At 47.1% G+C, this 20,925-nt stretch overlaps 1 protein-coding gene across 2 annotated transcripts in view; it reads right to left on the bottom strand.

The window, feature by feature from the left end:
* The window catches only part of ARID5B (AT-rich interaction domain 5B), a 254,225-nt gene extending 234,973 nt beyond the window's left edge, over positions 1-19,252 (bottom strand). For both annotated transcript variants that reach the window (XM_048505139.1, XM_048505140.1), the window contains exons 1-2: positions 19,115-19,252; positions 18,383-18,637 (exon numbers count right to left, since the gene is read on the bottom strand). In XM_048505139.1, the coding sequence (XP_048361096.1) occupies positions 18,383-18,637; positions 19,115-19,135 (276 nt within the window). In that variant the 5' untranslated portion in view covers positions 19,136-19,252. The remainder of the gene's footprint in view (positions 1-18,382; positions 18,638-19,114) is intronic.
* Positions 19,253-20,925: the final 1,673 nt, after the last annotated feature.

Genomic DNA, 20,925 nt, shown 5'->3' with positions numbered 1-20,925 from the left:
TAAACCAGGGGTAGGGAACCTGCGGCTCTCCAGATGTTCAGGAACTACAACTCCCATCAGCCCCTACCTGACAGATGTCTGACAGAGGCTGATGGGAATTGTAGTTCCTGAACATCTGGAGAGCCGCAGGTTCCTACCCTGAACCGGGGTGGGAACCTGCGGCTCTCTCAGATGTTCAGGAACTACAACTCCCATCAGCCTACCTGACAGATGTCTGACGAGGGCTGATGAAGCCCTGGTATCTGGAATACAGGACTACTGAACTCATATTCAAAGGACTTGTTAAGTTTTTTTTTTTTAAATAAACACAGGTGAGAAAATACTGGCAAACTTGGCTCAGTGTCATTACAGGTAGCACTTCAGGTAAGTCCACAAAAGATATTAGTTTACATTGTTTTGCAACTAGTCAAACTGCTAACATACCTGGGGCAAAGCCATGTACCTTGAAGGGGGACTGCAAGAATCTGCTGGGGACTGCAAGAACCACAGAATCTGCTGGGGACTGCAAGAGCGCAATTCTGAGGGCACCATTTCAGACTGGAGAAGGAAGACTGCATGTTTGAATGCTCCTTCTGGGTAGCAAAGTAGTTCCTCAGGGATTATGCTGTGTTGTCTTGGTGACGCTGGGCTTTTTAAAAGATCAGGTTTTACACATAGGACAGCATTTGGTGCATTGCTACTCCAGCCTGAAGTGGTATAGTTCTCTCTACCTAGCCCATCCCCCACAAATTCAACCATCTAATTTTTGTACAGCGTTAGAGACCAGGCCTTGCTCTTTTATATTTTACAGGTACTTCCCTGCCAGGTCACCCAGAGGCAATTCTCAAGTTGCTGTCTGCAGGCCTGAAGGGAATGAATATAATAATTCCGCTTAGCTGTTTAAAAACCTAAATCCCTGATTGAAGCACAACAGCATCACCCACAAATAATTTTAATTATCCACCTCCGCCCCACTTAAGTTTTCAGCACTTCGATGTCTGGAGAATATTTGAAAAAACCCACCTTCCAGTCTAAGCAATTATCCCAAAAGATGTTTAAGTGGAGACCCACACAGTGCTAAGCAGCAAGGATTTTGCTAAAATCTATACGGTATATGATGGGTAAACAGATCAGATTTTCAAAAAATCATTTAATCAGTACCTAGTTTTCCTGGGCAATAGTTGATGAAGACCACTACCATTGAATTGGCCCAAAGTAAAGAACAACTTATTTCCAACCCATTGTTTTCTGTTGGACCCTCGGTGTTGGTACAGCTACAGGCTTTTGACAAGCCGCCACTCGTGTCTGAAAAAGCCGCCACTCGTGTCTGAAAAATTCCAGGCACTTGGAAAACTTGCTGTTGAATAAAAAGGATCACTTGGCCAAAATGCAACCTTATCTCTTGAGAGGGGCCTGACACAGTTTCTTTATTCAAAATGTGCATAGCAAAGAGGACAAGCAACTTGTTTTTACAGTAAAGTCACATAGGCAACATACAGGGAGAGCCAGCGAATTATCTCCAGTTCAGATCCTTGCTCAGTCACAAATTCAGTCATCTGTCAAAGGGCCGTCTCTCAAATGGCACTGCCTATTGAACACAGAGAGGACACGGAAAACTTAATCCTTGGTCTGTATAGACCCCCCTGCAGAGGTGGGATCCAGCAGGTTCTCACAGGTTCCCAAGAGTAGGTTACTAATTATTTGTGTGTGTCGAGAGGGGGTTACTAATTGGTGGTTTTGCCACGTGATTTTTGCCTTAGTTATGCCCCTCCACCGCTCCTCAGCAGTAGCGCGCAGAACTTGAAGCAGTCTAGCAGGAGGTGCACCGGCGTGCGTGGCAGCCTGCGCCTGCGTGCATTCATTTCCCGCCCAAGGACCGGCGCAGCGGCTGCGTCCTTGCCACAGCCCCGCCCAGCAATGCCCCACCCCCGGAATGCCCGGCCACGCCCCGGTCGTGCCACGGCCAGCCCCATTGGCGCTACACCACTGTTTGAATCCCACCACCATGGGAACCTGTTACTAAAATTTGTGGATCCCACCACTGCCCCCCTGTGATTACACTTCTTGGTCACCCTGAAGAGGGACCAAAGGACTTGAATGTAGGACCAGCCAGACTTACGTCAACACAGCCTTTCTTACTGAGCAGCAGCTTCCCGGTTCAAGGGCTGCATCATGACTTACGAACACTGGGAATTTGGGCAAGCGAGCCTTTTGAGTTGCCCTGATTGAGTGGCAGCTTTTGGAAGGAGGAAGGCTAGTAGGAAGACAACCCGCAGAAAGTTGGGCGGTTTTGAACACCAGGACTGCTGAACCTGAAAGCATGCAAATTATAAGCTTAATTAACTGACAACTGTCTCCAAGACACAAAGAATTGCCGTTTGTAGTTGTGCAAAGAAAACTGCGCATATGGCATTCTGGAAGAAGCGCAACATGTCGCCCATCTGTGGAATATGACTGTGCAACTTCAACATCTGATTACCATACTCAGCATTTATAGTGCACATGGGATGTTCGACGTGCGTCATATATATTAGCTCAGGCCTGGTGGAGGACATTTTTTAAAACCTTGGGATTGCATGCGCTTGTAATCATGTTTAAACTAGGTTACAGTATCTATCCATGCAAGATTAGCACAGTGGGGATCAGTTAATTCAGTGTCTCTGCAAGCATGGTAGGCTTGCCAAACTCCAGCCAGGGCCAGGAGATTGCTCAGAACTACAACTGATCCCCAGATCAGTTTCCCTGGGGAAAATAATCACTTCCGATGTAGACTCTATGGCAGGGGTCTTCAAACTATGGCCCTCCAGATGTTCATGGACTACAATTCCCATCAGCCCCTGCCAGCATGGCCAAGTGGTAGGACTCATGGGAATTGTAGTCTATGAGGCATTTATCTGGAAGAACTCACTGAATTGAACCCTATCTCAACGATATTATACGCCGCTGAGTTTTCTTCCCTCCCCAAACCCCTCCCTTTCCACGATCTAATTCCAGGATCATATTTTACTCCGGGCCTCAATAATCCTTACAACAACCCTGTAAGGCAAATAAGTATTATTATCCCATGTTGCAGAGTGACTGAAGCTTATAATGGCTTGCCTAAAGCCACCTAAATTGCAGTCCTTCATATCCACAATGCAATGGATGGCTTTCAGCCACAGGTAGGAGCAGGCTGCTAGTAAGTCCCTGGCATGTGTCACTCTAGGACAGGGGTGTCCAGCTCTGGCCCTCCAGATGTTCATGGACTACGATTCCCATCAGCCCCTGCCAGCTTCCCACTTCACGGGACAGCTATTCTACTGCGGCAGCTTTCCAAAGGCAGGATCCTGTGTACTATTAGCAATGCCACTTTCTTCCAGAGCACAGGGCCTTCTGCTGATGCAAGAGGTCTTGCCCAAACAGTAGACTGTTGCACTTTTTCTGGATTGTTAGTAAAATCTTGTGTGGCGGCAAAAGGAGGAGCTTGGAAAGGTGAGCGCAAACATTTCTGGTTTTAGGAAATTTACAGCGGCTCCTCTTCTTTTTGTTAAAAACAAAACCACACAAAACACTCCGTTTTTAATTAAACTTCTATCTGCCGGTGCAGACAGGAGATGGGAGCAAGGAAGAAAATAAGGTTCAGGCGCAATGTTTTCCTATCAGATGGCCTACTGAACTCCCGGAACCATTTCAGTTTCGGCAAGTTGACAAGCAATTTATTGCTGCTTTTGCCTTCTCTGATTTCCTTGAGAAAAGCTTTCTTGTGCAGATTACATACATTTTTTTTGTTTCCTGAGAAGTCACATAGACTTCTGCATTAGCAGAATGAAATTATGCCAGCCGATTTCTTTTTTGGTTTTTGTTTGCATTGTGTCCCATTGTGCTGAGAAAAACAATCTGTGCTTTAATTAGCAAATATCTGTAAATAATTCACTAGCTTCTCCATGCAATAGAACAATGGGGGCAGTTTTCACATACATCTACTGAGCCTGAACACTGGGTTTCTTGCCATAATCTTCTATTGTTCAATATCTCTATCAATCAGGGCATCATTCACAGCCAACATCAAAATGTGCAGAAGAAAAAAATCTCGGCGTTTTCACACTAGCAGCCCCAAGATAAACAGTACAGATTCTACAAAAACATGTAACCCCTTCAACAAAGTATTTTTTAAAAACAGGAAAACAAGCTCACCTACTATCTGTAACTTCAGCACCTTATTTGAAACACACACACACACACACACACACACACACACACACACACACACACACACACACACACACACACACACACACACACACACACACACACACACACACACACACACACACACACACACACACACACACACACACACACACACACACCGGAATCAAAATAACATTAAGTGAGCTCTTAATTTATTCTCACTGTTCAAACTGTCCCACACGAATTAATCAACTGGATGCTTAGTTGATTAATTTACTGATTAAAATTTGCAACTCCTTACAGAGACAACAATACTTTGCATTTATACAGCACTTTGGATTGTTTTGTATACTATTTTCTTTTATTGATATTTCCCTGTAAAACAGATTAGTATTATTATCTCAATTTCTGCAAATTGGAAGACCAAGAGAAAAGTGCCTATATAGTTGAAAGAAATTGAAAGAGAGATTAATTGAACTGAGGATTTCCTAGTTTTGAGCCCAAGGGCCAAAGCACCATGATACGTGTAAACACCATGAATCTTACACATGCGCCTGCCATGTTTACATATAAAGCAGGGACCGGCAATGGATAGTCTCACATTTTAACACAGGTGAGGAGATTTCAAACTTCTCCCTTCATCTTACAATATCCAACTTTAGCTTCTTTCTTCCCCACTGGCGAACATCTACTGTAATAAAAGAATGTACAATAAAGGAATGTGGGGAATTAAGCTCCCTTTATCCACACACACTTTTGCACTATAAAACTTCCACCCACCCTATCCTGCTTCACATGTGAATGCCACCCAGGTGTATATACTAAAATGGCTGCCACATCTAATTTGGTCCATCTAGTAGACATTAAGTCCATCAAAACAACACTGTTTCCACACCTTGTGACATAACCACAGAATAAGAAACGCCTATCTAATATAACCCCAGTTTCCACACAATAGAAACTGGGTAAGAAGTCAAATCAAATGAACAGAGAGAAGGCATTTAAGCGTGTGACTGTTCTATGAGTTTGGGGCATTGTCGGGCTGAACACTGATCAAAGGGCCCGAATGAGCACTTCAAGAACATTTCAATGACAGATTTCCCTCAGCTCCGCCTCTAAACAGCTATTCCTTCTCTCCAGAAGAACAGCCTGAATGAAGGATACCGAGAAGGCAGAGCTGGAGTATACATTCTGCATCTTATGCATTTTGTACGTGCATTATTAAGGAACACAGAATCTATATATGCTGTAGCCTCCTGAGCGATTCAGTAAGTATGATTAAGGGATAAGTAGCAGAGGAAAAAAAGAGCCAATTTATCTCACTTGGGCTCAGGAATATACTACTGTGTAACTAAGCAACTAAAAATAAAGCACAGCCTAATTAATTCACCCCCAATGCTTATTTAAAACACTCAATTAGAACATTCTTTTTCAAAAATTTCCATCTTGCTCAATACCTTAACATGCTTGAAGGTGCAGCATGTAAAAGACTTTTTATTCTCCAAAGACAGGAGTTTAACACAGAACACCACTGATCAGACTTGGAACAGCAATTCCAGAAAAGAGCAGGCACACTGAAGATGCAACGGCACATGAACAAGCAAGGAGTGTACCCGGGACTGGGCGACCGGGACATCTTTACACAGAGAACAAGGTTGTAAAAGAACCCAAACTCTTGTGATAAAATCAAACACGTTAAAATCATGTTACATTATCTATTTCTTGAGGTTGTCGGATAAGGGTTTTTAATTAAATGGGGGGAATGCCAGATATCATGTTTCTCAGAGGCTTAGAGAGGGCAGCAGGTCAGATAGTGTAGCATTCAATTGGCCCAATCCCAAGTGTTGAAAGCCCTTTTATTCATGGAATTCTACTGGTGGGGGAGACAAAAAACTGGAAACTTGTGATGGCAGCAGACCACAGGTTTTCTTCACCATATTTGCTGATCAAGAGAAGTATACCTGTGTAACATGCCATTATTTCATCGCTATAGGGCTAGTGCTACCGTATGGGATTAGTTTCACTCTTATAATTCAATGATATTCTCCCTCTCCCTCTCCCTCTCCCGGAAGTCTGAAATGGAGCACACTGTCTCAAACCACTGTATTCTCAATGGACCTAATACAAACGTTCAGTAAGGTACAGCATGCAAATAAACACAATTCAGAGTCAAAAGTTTACATAATAAAAAGGATAGAAATAGTGCAGTATAGGTCCTTTGCATTTTAAGTGCCTGAGAGCCAAGTATGGTAAATTAGGTTCATTTATTTATTTCATTTACACGTCACTTTTCTCCTCAGTGGGGACCCAAAGCAGTTTACATCACAGTAGCTCTCTCAGACTCAGAAAGAGTGACAAGACCAAAGATATCACTGACCAATATCAGGGGCCCCTGGACCTTACTCCAACAGTTATTTATTTAGTTTGCAACCCACCTTTCTCCCCAATGGATTCCCAAAAAAAGGTGATAACATCACTCTCCTCTCCTGCATTTTATCCTCACCGCCACAACTCTGTAAGGTAGGTTTCGCTGACACTGAGAGACAGCAAGCTCCCATGGGCAGCAGGGAGGTTCAAACTTGGGCCACCCAGAGCTTAATCTATGCCTCTAACCATAACACTACAATCTATCCTTTACTTTCAGGGCAGGGGTCTGCAACCTGCGGCTCTCCAAATGTTCATGGACTACAATTCCCATCAGCCCCTGCCAGCATGGCCAATTGTAGTCCATGCAATTGTAGTCCATGAACACGGGAGAGCCGCAGGTTGCAGACCCCTGTTCCAGGGGAAGGGGTTTGAACCGACAGCTAGCAACAAGTGGCGAAAGATTTGTCACAGCATAGCTATTTGGTGGGGCTAAGGAAATGAAGGACTCAGAACTGAGAAGAGGACGAAGGTGGCAGCGATCACATGAAATGTTTCCAGGCTGATGGCGAATTATATGTGGAATCTTCAGGTCACACCACTTTTGAGTGCCGGTGGCTACGGCTGGTGGCAAGGCAGGCTCCAAGAGAAAGTTTCAAGGAGGGATTGCACATTATCAGTTTCAAGAATAGCTGACGATAAATGTCAAACATGCATCTCTAATATTGCAATTACGAGTCTGCCTGATTTCCAAATGGGAATTAATTTGAGCAAAATGCCTACTGGAGATGGATGCTACATTAAAAAGGCTGTTTTCAGTCTCTCTTTAATAAGTGTAATCTGCATGTCTGAAATGCGTTGCCACCGCTGATGCTGACAGATGAGTGAAGGAGAAACACTTCTCAAGTGGAGGAGAGGGGTCCAATTTAAAACAAGAGTGCAAACTTCTGAATACCTAAAAGACTCAAACTCCCAAGTGAACCAAAAGCAGAATTTCCCCACAGCAAAAAGGGAATCTGGTCTGAAGAGCTGCGTTGTGCCAAGTCAAGCATCAATCCCTTTGCAACAACAAAAAACAGAATCACATTTTCTCTTTTAACAGCTTTCCCAGCACATACAGTATCTTCGTATCATTATTTAATTGGTTAATATACCAAACTCCCTGCTGTCGCAGGCTCAGAGTGGTTTACGTCATAAAATACGTCATAAAATATAAAATCATAATGTACATATTAAAATGCGATACGCTCTAAAACCTCCATATATGGTGCGTAATTAAATCCCAATGGAACTTCTGGATGTCCCAAACCCATTCCCAAAACAAAAAAATCCCATTAAGCAGGCCAATGTCATTATTTGGAACTAAATATGAGGAGAGTCTGGCGGAGAAAGAATGGTTAGAATTCAGTGAAACCTTTCCTTGCAGTATTTGTGGTGTGTGGGGGGGGGGGGCACTTGGAGCTACAGGAAGTGGGAAGGGCAGTAAGCAAGTCATCCTCCATGATCAGAAACCGTTCTATCCACAGCAACCATCTACTAAATCAGGGGTCTGCAACCTGCAGCTCTCCAGATGTTCATGGACTATTGCCCATGGTGGCAGAGGCTGATAGGAATTGTAGTCCATGAACATCTGGAGAGTCGCAGGTTGCAGACCCCTGAACTAGATTCAAGACCCTGGCTTGTAGTGGGTTCTTGGCCAAGATGAGCTCTAACCCAGCTCATCATCTTAGGGGAGTCCAACTCTGGCACCCGAGATGTTCATTGGCTACAATTCCCATCAGTCCCTGTACAGGGAATCAATTGGCCATGTTGGCAGGGGCTGATGGGAATCATAGTCCATGAGCATCTGGGGCATCAGAGTTGGACACCCGTCTTAGACCAAAATCACACTTGTCCTTTAAAGCACAGGGCCCCCAGAAAGCGTGGGAAACGCCTCTTGGTGCAAGGCCACCCACTGATTCAGAAGGGTGGTGCAATCTCAGTCAAACGTGCCTGCTTTTCATGCACACGCAGCAATTGCAGCAGAGGGCCAGCTCTCCTGAAGCCCAGCGCATGGTCTGTCCTGGCCAATAACAGCCCTCAAAGTCTCACAGGGGCCTCACCGATTTCGAGGGGTACCTGAAATTGAAACTGGCACCTCATGCTTTGAATATCACACTCCACAGCTGAGTTAGAGCCCCTCATGCATGCAGGAAATGGCAACACATTCCCTAAGGGGGTTAATCATTTTCCTCTAGAGGAGAGTACATTAACTCACCAAAGGTTGCTCTCCAGTAGGTTGGCTGCACTGACAACATTCTCCCCCGCTCCCAATAGTTTGCAACATGCCCTTTTGTGTACTTCTGGCCAGATCCCGATATGTTCCATCCCTCCAAAGCGTCATTTGTGCTACTGAAATAGGTGCTCCCAGATGACAACGAATCTAAAACCTGCCATTCCAGTAAACACACATTTCAGGGCAAGGGTTAGTTTCCCCAGAAACCAGGACTACATCTCAAACAATTACGGTTGCCAACTTCCTGGAGGGGCCTGGAGATCTGCCAAAATCCCAATCCCCAGGTCAGGTCCCCTGGAGAAAACAGCCGCATTAAAGTGTGGTGACTATCGCTTTATACCCCGCTCAGGTCCCCCCTCTCCCCAAACCCCGCCTTCCCCAGGCTCCACCCCCCAAATCTCCAGAAATTTCCCAACCCAGAGTTGGCAACTCTACAAACTCTGAGATTCAGCCTCCAGTGAACAAGAGCACGTGGGCGGATGGGTGGGGACAGGTGAAAATGGGAACTTTGGTTGGTGGCAAGCTGCCCAAGAAGAGCTCTTTGTGTGAAAGAGGGAAGCGGGAGAGGGAAGGACTTCTTTAGTAGCGTTGGAACACCCTCTCACACAGTGGTGGGATTCGAACAATTGAACAACTGGTTGTTTAAAAGCACCATTTTAACAACCGGCTCTGCCGAAGTGGTTCGAACCTGCTGAATCCCACCACAGCTCTCACACACAAAACATATCCTCTTGGTTGCTCTCCAGGGAAAGGGGGGGAGTAGAGAGGACCGGTCCTTGATCACTCGGATCACCCACAGGGACAGAGTGACCGGCAGGTACTTCAGTGAGCCATTTTCTTTCTGTTTCAACATATGGGCTGCCTTTCTGTCACGGGGTCCTCCGAGTGGATGACAGTAAGAATAACTATATGCATCACATCGCCATAAATAATTCATTTTTAAAAAATTAATACATTTAGTCCTAAAATTAGTAAGAAGTAACACAGCAGCAAATGAATTCCTGGAACTTGAAAAGCTTGGCAGAGAAACCAGGTTTTTTTTTTATGCAGGACATAAATGTTTCAGTAGAGCAAGCAGGTCAGGCACCAACACAGAAAACAGCCCTATTTGCGGTGGGGGGAAAAACATAACTGAGATCATGGCAGTGTTCAAAGAAGCATCTCTCCCCAGTGATCTCGCTCAGAAAGGAAAGTTTACATTTTGGAGAAGGCACTTTCCAAGATATTCCTGAATAAAGGTACGGATACTAAAAAGGGTTGTCAGGCATGAACTAGTAACCTGCGGGAGTCTGGGTGGGCAAGGAGATAGAGAGGTCACTGTTAATGACACCATGATGTCATGTCCAGGGAAAACCAGGAAGTGACAACATGCCTCTCTAGGAATCAATAGAAATTCTATGGTAAAATTATAATGTTTCAGTTGATGCCGAGAGAGGACAGATGTCACTTCCAGGGTTTCTCCAGAAGTGGCACCACACCATCAGCTCAATGGTAACAGGGTTGCCTGGCAACCCCAGGAAAAAAAAACATCCTCTCCCTTTAACAGATGTTGAATGGGATGCTGTTCATCAGGTGACATTATTTATCTCCATGCCATGAAAAGTTTTAACTGCCATTGAAGATTCTATTAAGGGGGCAGCATGTATCCCACCCCCACCCCCAGGCCTGTTAACAACTCTAGCTGTAGATGATATGAAGGACCCAAGAGAACTGCTGCCAAAGTAGCCCAGAGGAGAACAGAAGTCTGACAGTAGGAGGCAGCTTCATGTGTTCCCGGGCACCATTATTCCAGAAGAGAAGGCAGCGTGAACAGCACTTTGTGGGGCTCTCTCCGGCACCCTACTGCCCTTGCTTTCTCAGGGAGCTGTTACCAAATTCCCATATTGGAATTAATGCGCTGAATCACTGTTGCAGTGTCAATCCTTAATGTGATTTCCCTCACCCCAAACTGTCCTGATGCAATCATAGAAACAGAGAAGAGAGACCAGAGTAAGGAAGTGTTATAGTAGCCCTTTCAACTATAGGGACCCTGCCCAGGAATTCTCAGTCCTCCTTCAGTTCCTCAGGGAACACGGACCACAAGCTTTAACAATAAATCTGGAAAACCAGCCCACTATTTTTACAGAGCAAAATAACACACTTGCAAAGCTAAGAAAGGTTGTTCTTAAAAGAATTCCTGGAATGAATCTAGATACCCTTACTGAACACTGAGTAATACTGAAAAGCCTGCTTTAAAATGCAAATATTGACCCATGTTATCCATTGCAGGCCAGAGGGCATCCCTAAACATGCATACCCAGAAGCAAATCCCATTGAGTTCAATTGAACTGACTCTCTAGCAAGTGTTCGTAGGATTACAACTACCCAGGGGTGGAGCAAGGGGAAACTGCACCCAGGGCACATGCGTGCCCTATGCCAGTGCTGCAGTGGCGCACGCCACGCCACATCCCAGAATGCCCCCCCTCCACAGCCTAGCCACAACCCCGCTGCAGCGCCGCCCAGTGCGTTGCGCCTCTCCTCCTGTCCCATTGGTGCTACACCATTACAAGTACCGTTCCCTAAAACCTGCAAACCATGACTGGTAGCACCTTATCTAGACTCCATATGGTAAGAACATAAGAACTAGCCTGCTGGATCAGACCAGAGTCCATATAGTCCATCACTCTGCTACTCGCAGTGGCCCACCAGGTGCCTTTGGGAGCTCATGTGCAGGATGTGAAAGCAATGGCCTTCTGCATAACAATAATTCCCAATTTAACATTTTGTAGCAAAACGCTTTGGATTCGACAAGGCAAATCAATAACCTTGCTTATGAAGTTGCTGCTCTTCTTACAACCACCATGAAAAAAGAAAATTGACATTCAGTTTTGGTGCTCCCACTGTGCATAACTGGATCATCTTGATATACACAGGAGCCATTTCATACAAATGGGGCAACAAACTTATTTTTCCATGGGTACATAACTTTGGTACAAAAATACGTTCCCTCTAAAATCCAGGTTTCTTCTGCATTGTGCTCAAATAGAGCATGCCATCGCTCCGTTGCGAATATGGAAATATCGTTGGATTAGGAGGGTCGCTGTTCCTGGAGAGCAGGCACGGTGATGTTAAAGATGCAGTTCGGGAACATCCGTCATGCTTATCATTATTACGGAAGAATTAAAGAGAAAATGCGCAATTGGCCCAGGCCACCTGGAGAGTTTGGGACAGGAGCAATATTTGATTCAAGGGCTCAGTTCTTAACCATTAGAAAACACCACCCAAGCTATGATCCAAACCAGCACGGAAGAACACAGCTGTGCCTCAGAGCAACCAGGGCTAGCCCACAGTTTAGCTCATGTTCAATGGCTGAAATGAAACATTATTAAAAACAGGGTGGCTTTTTCAATAGAAAAGCTGGAATTGCACAGTTGTATGCGATTAACCGGTACCGATAATCGAAGTCCACAGTTGCTTTACCAGTCTAAGCCCAAAATTGCTGGTTTAGAAGTGGGATACGATTCAATTCTGCATAGAAGTGCACAGGTTATCCGCATGCTGCTATGACACCTGTGGAATCTGCAGGGAAGACAAATGGATCCATGCCAAGAGGAGTCTGGACTTACTTAGACTTCCACTCTTCACGTTTTGGTCACATTTTCCATCAATTAACATAACACACATTGTGGCACGCCGATTTTTTTTAAAAATGGCATTAATGTTCTTTTGCAGTGGCACATTTGGTGTCTGGTTGCACACTGAGGAAAAGCCCTGTTAAAGAAGTGAGTGGCGAATGCTCAAAATAACACAGCTTGCCAAACAACCGACTGCTGCTCTAGATTCTCATATAAACTATTATCGGTCAAGATCTCGGTGCATTCACCGCGCACCTTGGAACCTTTGTCCCAGAGATGAGATTAGGGACTTGCTTTCTATATTAAAGTGAGATGAAGTTGCTATCCGTTTTCACAGGAAATTATCGAAATTGCTATCCACCGCCTACTGCTTTCCTTTCCATCCCAGCTGCTACATTTGAGAGTAGCTTGATTTATGTACTGCAATAAATTCAGCAGTATTTCTTTTATTAGACAGCAGTCCAAGGGAGGACATGTGCCTACTGAACCTTCGGCTAGACTTCTGCCTCTACCGATGTCTAGGAATTGTACTAAATTCTATACTGTCCTGAGACCCTAAGAATGTATGCAGTGTACCAAATCTGACCCTTGGTCCATCAAAGTCCATATTGCCTATTTGGACTCCCCAGGGTCCTAGGCAGAGGGCTTTTACATCACCTATTGCCTGGTCCTTTTTAACTGGAGAAGCTGGGGGTAGAACTGGGATACTCGCAAAAGGCGCAGCAGATTCCTCTACCACTGAACCCACGGTCCACTCCCCAGGTGGATTAAGACCCACGAAGGCGGAACTGGCAGCCTCTGGAGGGGTTTTCACAGGAGCCAGGAAAAACTCTGTGCAAGTCCTGAGGCCTCCTCTGAGCCTGAGGTTGATGGCATGAGAAGCTCTGGCAACATCTCTCCATGGTTCACGGCTACACCTTAAAAAAGGAAGCTGGTTTGGTGTGGAGCCATGGGAGAGATGCACCGTCACTGTATTACGTTATATACTTCCAGTTTACTTTAGCCGCTTCCACTTACCCGTCCAAATGCTTTTCTTGGAAACAATAGCGGCTCTCTGGCGGGTTTGTTTGTCATATAATCGGGCGCTGGAGAATAAATTCCGGGGCCTACCCTTTGAAACGGTATTTTGTTTGCTGTTTATTACCCCAGCTTTCTCCCCAATGGGGATCCAAAGGCGCTAACCCGATTATCTTCCCCTCCATTTAATCCTCACAACCATCCTGTGAGGTAGGTGGGAAAGAGAGTGTATGAGTCGCCCCAGGCCATCCCGTGATCTTCCATGGAACAGTGAAGTTTCGAACTCAGGTCTGCCAGCGCCGCCGCTCCCGCCACTACACCACACCAGCCTTTTATTGGCTACATATAAATTCAATCGGTTACAGGCTAAATGTGAAAAGGAATGGCCCCTGATTACACCCAACGCTGATCCAAGACAACACACTGCGATCAGTTGAAATGTCTGTCAACAGAAAACTCTGCAGATCTGATGGCGAAGCCCCTTGAATGCAGTGGAGCCAGTCGCCAAGCGAAAACGTGTTAGAGGAGGTTGCAACCTCTTTTACCAGGACGCGTCCCAGTCATCGCAGCTGGATTCACTACTGAATAAATGCCCTGGCTGCATTTAGGGCAGCAACACGCAACGCAAGACTTCACATGTGCAGGTTGCTTTCCAGACAGAAAAAAATGAATGAGTCCCATAAGCAATTTGGTATCTACAATGAATGCCCATGCGTTCCCTTTCCTGCGCATGTGCATGGGCAACACGGATTTGCATGCATTTGCGACACGAGAATGACTCTGTACAGGCATCATTTCATCCCAAGCAGCTAACAACGCATCCCTTTTGCTGAGCACACAGTTCCCTTAACACAGCTACTTTTGTAGCTTCAATCGATTGGTAGGCCCCATGTAGGAAGTTACAATTCTGGGACACCGTCACAGCCTTCATCAGACAAGCCAAGATACCTACAAGCAACAAGGAGTGAGTCTTTGATGAAGCCGATCACCAGCTCCTGATAAGATCCAGCGTTCTGCTAATAATCAGTTTTACTCACAGCAAGTGCCTCTTGTCGACCTCTAACCTCACCAAAAACCTCTGACACAGCAAGATTTACGATGGGGGGGGGAGCGGGAGAGAAAAAGGGTTCAACCACACTTTATCCCACTGTCCTTCCTGCATAATCAAATTTGTAAGCCTCATCTGTTATTTTCTCTATAAATTATCTCCAGTGCAGTTTTCAGAAAAGGGGACACAGCCACACAAAGGGTTACACGAGATTTTTCCCGGATAAAAACAGCCACCTTTCTCTCTCTCAGCTTCAGAAATAGCTGTTGATGTCATTTACATAAAAGAATTATTACTGTGGTTAAGTTACTCGAAATAACTGCTCTCTGTACCGAGAAAAGAATGCCGAAATCTTCCCCTTAAGTAACAAACTGCCAATCAGCCCCTCCACCCCGTTCTGGTTTTTGCCCTGCGCATTCCCGAACAGAATTTATCATCCAAAACAATTTGAAATCAATGTGTGTGTGTGTGTGTTTTTTTAAATCATTTCGGCGACTATAAACAAGTTAATGGAGTAAGTGAAAATGAAGTACAGTTCTTAATGGGAGTGTTATGTTGCCCTCTCTAGGCCCCGGCTCTAAGTGCGAGTTTCTGTAGGCTTGGTGCCAGAGAAGTATCACTGTGTGTACCATTCCGGCTGCTGCTACTTTGCTAATGAATGACTAGCTGGGGCCAGTGGGGGAAATGACATCACTAGGGTGTACAACTGAACTGCATTGGGGGGGAAAAACTTTCTACCTGCTTCAGGGTTTTGTCTCCGACATTCCTACTGGAGGCATTTGCATCTTTGGAGGCGTGCCTCTGTCTCCATTAAAGGGGGAGAAAAAACCCCACGATTTTTATACAGGCTGAATAATTCAGAGATGCATCAGTTTAGAACCTGATGAAATATACGGCTGTAATCATTCAGCTAATTGTTAGCAGTCTGCATGTAGGAAAAAAAAGAAAATAATTAAAATCATGTGGCGTTATTAGGAATGTGTAAGTGTATATGCAGATGAGCTTTTGTGCATCCAAAGAACATTCTGGGCTTGTAAGGGCAAGATTAATTTTCTCTGATGTTCATACCACAATAACATGAGATGGTCATTAAAGCATATTAAAATGATTTGCAACCCAACCCCCACACCCCTTTTCCTAAACCCTTTCATTAAAAAAAAACACCCAAAGAACTTGACTGGCTTATAAATATTCACCAGGAGAGATTTCAACATATTTTTTAATCTGATTGTTTAATCCTGCAGCCGGATCTGATGCATAATTACTCAGAAGTAAGTCCCTCTTTGCTCGCTCCCAAGTGTATACACAAGCCCAAGTGACCAGCTAACCCAAGCGACAGTTGACAGTTACGCTCAGCAGTTTGAAATGCTAGCAATGCAATCCTACACCTTCATCAGCCCACTGCCTTGAAGAGATTTAGAAAGGCACAACTCTGTTTAGGACTGAAACACACACCTACCCACGACTGCCTGAAATCTCACTGTAAACAATGTGATTACTCATCCATACCTTCTCCATGGAGCCTGGGTACCATCATTCATAACCATGTTCTTAAAAAATAAGTGACTAGGAATGCAATATACCACACACCCCTCCTTGGGAGTAAGCCCATTAAAGACAGTGCAACTCACTTCAGAGTAGCACACAGAAGATCAGGCTAAAAAGCCAGCCATGTATATATGTTACATTCCATTTACGTTTTTAATATCTTAACCAAAACCCTAGTCACCCTAAATGATTTAATAGCATTTTCAATCATTTCCTGTCTGGTTTAGTGCCCCCTTCTAGTATTCCCCTAGCCTTTTTGATTGGGGGGGGGGGGGATATTTAATCCTTCCCTCTTTCCAGATCACAGACCATGTTGAAGCAATAAATTTGAAAAGCAAATAATAAGTATTCCTGAAAGGGGGGGGGGGGAGACAGCTGCACGGAAAAGGGGGGGGGCACTGAAAGAGAGAGGCTGCCCAGTTTATGCTTTCTAGAGTCCTTTTGCCTCTTCCTACAACTTATCCATATTCCAAAATGTCAATTCAGGAAATATTATGGAGGGAGGGGGGAAGGACATCAACAGCACATCTTGGATGGGAATCTGAGCACTCTGAAGGCTACAACGAGGCTGATGGAAGATCAAACTTAATTTTTATTTCAAAGAGATCTCTCTGCTGTACGGCGGGAACGACACACGGTAGAGACATTAAGGCACACGTAATCCGAATTAATGGCTCGATCTCCGGGCGGGGGGGGGAGGAGGAGGGACGAGGAAGGGGGGGCGTACGATTAACTCCATCAGCCTATCGATCGTTGAAGGGTCTGGCAGCTCGAGGGGGGGCAAAGGCGGGGGTCTCGGGGGGGGGGTCTCTTTGTGGCTATCAGGCCAGCAGGCTCCCCGGATCGCGCCTGCTAAAGCGCCCACATCTGGCTGGCTGCATTATTATTATGCCGGGGATGATGCGCCTTTGCAAAAGGTACAAACCCCCCCCCCCCCCGGCGCGCTCTCTCTCCGCATAAACACAGCGCCGCTACTCGGCCCTTAAAATAGGTCCTGCTCAGGAAGGCGGCCGGCAGTCAGCTGACTCGGCTCGCCAGCAGGATTGCGGGCACTGGCAGGCAGGCACCAAATTACAGGTCGGGGGGGGGGGAGAGAAGGAGAGGATCGTGGCCAGGCGAAGTCAGCCCCCCCCCCCCGGTCTCCTGCCCCCAGCCTCCGGGCCCGGCTCCGGCTTCACCTTCCGCGACCCCCCGCGGGGCACTTTGCAGGACCCTCAAACTTTTCCTGAATGCCAAACTGACCGGGTGTTCTCTCCCCCCCGCCCGCCCCACCTCGAGGAGCAAGAAGGAAACACGCAGCCGGCTGTTCACACAAGCACCGATTCGGACACGCTTGGAGGCAAAGCCGGGTTACTCTGGAGCAAGCCACACTGGCTCCCCAAGCAGCCCGCCACAAGATCTAGCGCAGCCTCGGGCGCAGATCCGCCCCTCCACGCGCGCCCGGAGCCACTCTTCCGCACCACGCCGGGCTTTCTGGAACATGCGCAGCTTTCTGGGCTGAAAGTGGCACATTTCAGAGGCAGGCAGGCAGGCAGCACCCCGCCGCCGCCGCTCGGAAGAACCAGCTGCCTGTTACTGCTTAACGTGTTTGTGCCGGTTGCTGTGACACACCGGAGCGCTTTGAAATCCTCCCGAGCAGAGCCGCGAGTTCTTTTGATTCCCCGGACCCGTCATCGATCACTTTACTCCACACTTTGTCTTTTTTGGGGCTGGCTAGATCGCTTTTGATCTCCTCCCGATTTTACGTAATTTCCTTCAGCGAGCATTCCCACCAGATCAAAACACTCCCCCCCCCCCGCAAAGCGTCACCCTCCCTTTAAAACACACACACACACACACACACACACACACCGTGCCTTCGCTGGGAACAATATTTCACTCCGCTTAGGGAGGGGGCAGAGAGGAGAGAGGGAGGAAAAAACACCCAGCTCCTAAAAAAACGAGCAGAGCCGGAGACCCCTCAAGCAAAGCAGTAATGCGCTGAGCGCCGCCGTTTAAACAGCAACGGGGGGGGAGGGAGGCGGAGAGGAGGAGGAGGAGGAAGGGGATGTAAGTAAAGATCACCTTCAGCACTTCAGTGCTACCAAGTTGCTGGATCGCGGCTTTGAAGCCTGCCTGCTCGGCTGCTGAGCCCTCTTTTTAAAATGACAGCCCCGGCTGGCGACTGGGCAGGAAGGGCGACGCAGCAGCCCCTGCTTCGGAGGAGCGAGCCCTTTAAAACCACACACAAGCCTCACGTTGCCGGCAGAAAGGGGACATTTCAGCCTTGGCCTTTAATAAACATTCCGGGGGGGGGGGGGAGAGATCCACACAACAGCTCCACACACACACACACACACCCCGACACCCCAACGTAGTGTTTACCACCTCGCCATGGTCGCCGCTCCTGCCCTGGGGAGTATCTTCGGGGAGGAAATAAAGTTTGGAGCTGGATAAAAGTTGCCCGCTCGTCCTCTCTCCCCACAGCAGCTGCAGCTCGGCGATGCACGGCGGGTCCTCCGGCTTGCAGCGCACAAAGAAAAAATCGCCCAGGGACAAAATGCGCGCCCGGCCTCCCAGGTGGAACTGGAAAGCCTTGTAGAAGATGTAAGGTCCGTGTAAACCGCACGGGGAGCCGACCCACTGGAAAATAAATAAATAAATAAATAAATAAATGGTAAATAAATAAATAATAAACAATTTGGGGGGGAGGGTTGGGGCGAGGGGGCTCAGCAATTGCGGAGCAATTAATTAAAAATAAATAATGACTGCCCCCACATCTGACCGGGACATATTGGAGAGACACCTTTCTACAACACACCCAGCCTAAGGTGGAAATAATATCAAAATTAAAGGGGTGGGGGGTGAGGGAGAGCTTGTCCTGGGGGCCTGGCTGATTTTCCTCGGGGGGTGGGGAGAAATTCCGATCCTAGGCACCATGATAATAATTTGTGTCTCTATGTGATCAGCAAGGGCATATTTTTTTAAAAAAAAGGGGGGGGTGGAAATTAGAGGAGGAAAGTTCTTGGAAAGTTTGGGGGAGGCGGGGGTGGGGGTGCTGGGGGTGGGGGGTGCCAGGGTCCGGGGCGCAGAGGCGGGGGAAGGAGGAGAACCGAATACCTGGACTGAATTGGGCTCCATCTCGACGTTCTGAATTGATTGAACTCAACATTCTCTCCAAACTTGTTGGCTTGAATGGATTCATCAGGTCCTGGCAGGGAAAAGCGATCTCTCCCCGCCGCCGGCGCCCTGGCTCAATATAAAATCCCGACCTTGCGCTTCAGACGCCCCCAAAATATCCCCAAATCCCGCCCCGCTCTTCTCACGACCCCCGACTTCCCAATCCTGTAGAAAACACCCGGCTTTCCTCCCGATTGCTGCCCCTCTGCACAGACGATCCAGGTCAATGCCTAAACCAAGCAGGGCGGAGAGGCGAGCAGATCAAGGCAAAATTGGGATCGCGAGTCTGGGTAAAAATCTGCCGGCGCCGGGATCGCTGCAGAGGGTCGGTCGTAGCCGCTCGGAGCCCCCCAAACGCCTCAAAAAGGGGTCGCTCCATTTTTGCCGGGCTGAAAGGCAGGCTGGTTGCGCTGCTCATCTGACAGGACCTGCTTGTATATGTCTAATATAAAGAACATTTCCTGCAGAGAGTCAGAGGCGCTGTTCTTCTTTCTAATTCTCTTTAGCAGATTTGCTTTTATTAGACATGTAGATTTGTTTGATAGTTAAATTACGTTCCCTTACTGTCATAGTTCTACCCCCCCCCCCCCCGAACTTAATCGGGTAGATTAGATGCCTGGTGGTAGTATTTTAACATAAGCAAGGCTGGCAGGGGGGTGGGTGGGGAGAAAGTGGGTTATCGATTATATAAACATATAAATATTAATGCATTTGTTCTCTTTTGCAACACACACACACACAAAGGAGTGGCGAGAGAACACACAAGCACACCGATCACGGGACCTCGCAAGCAACGAGGGAGGAAGAGGCAGGCAGCGATTGTATTTACAAGAGGGTAGAACAATGAGATCAATGTATAGGGACTACTCGGCGCGGATCTTTTAGGCACATCCACACGCGCAGAGGAGTTACGTGTTCACAATGCAGATCTTGAGGCAAGATTAATGTGTTTATGTAAGCCAAGCGCGAGAGGGATACGGACTTTGGAAAAGCACCCGATGTGCCCCTTTCTTATTAATACTTGGGGGTGAGGGGAGAAGGTGGGGGTGGGGTGGAGGTCATCCACTCGGCACCCGGTCCAGTGAAATCCAGGAACCGGCTCCCTAGGACTCGAGGCAGGAAGGGAGGGTGGCCGAGCTGCAACACGAGCACTGCCGTGGAGTGGGGCGACGACTTCCCTGAGGGTTCTGCTTTCTGCGTGCAGGGTTATTATGCCAACGATGCCGAGACACGGAAGAGCCACGGAACCGAGGCGGGAGGGAGCAGCGAGGAAATGCAATCGCGCAGCAAAAGGGATCCGGCGGCAGCGATCTCTGCTTTCTCAGCAGCCTATCGAAAGGCGCTATTTTTTTTTTTTCGCAGCCTTGCTAGAAAATGGTGCATTTTTCTCTCTCCGGGTTTTACGCCGAAGCTGGCGGCGCTGATCTCCCCCCCCCCCTCTCCCGCCCCGCGCACACTGTAAAAAAAAAAAAGTAAACATGATGTACTATACAGGGAAATAAAAGGTCTGTACAGTATGACAGTTGTAATCTGATCCGTGATAAAATTACAGGATGTCGAAATGACTGGCAAGCTATTTTTAACGCTTTCGCAACGCTTCCCTTCTGAAAGCGCAGAGCTTCGTCGGAACAGGATTAGTTCTAATGAAAATGATATTCACGTGGCTAAAGTTAATGTGAGCGGGTGGGGCGGGGGGGGCGTGAGAAGGCGGGGGAGCGGGGGGGGGTGTCGATCTTCAGCGGCTTCCGAGT

Source organism: Sphaerodactylus townsendi, linkage group LG08 (assembly GCF_021028975.2).
Source record: "Sphaerodactylus townsendi isolate TG3544 linkage group LG08, MPM_Stown_v2.3, whole genome shotgun sequence".
Classification (NCBI taxonomy): Eukaryota; Metazoa; Chordata; class Lepidosauria; order Squamata; family Sphaerodactylidae; genus Sphaerodactylus; species Sphaerodactylus townsendi.
This window is presented reverse-complemented; position numbering and strand designations above follow the sequence as displayed.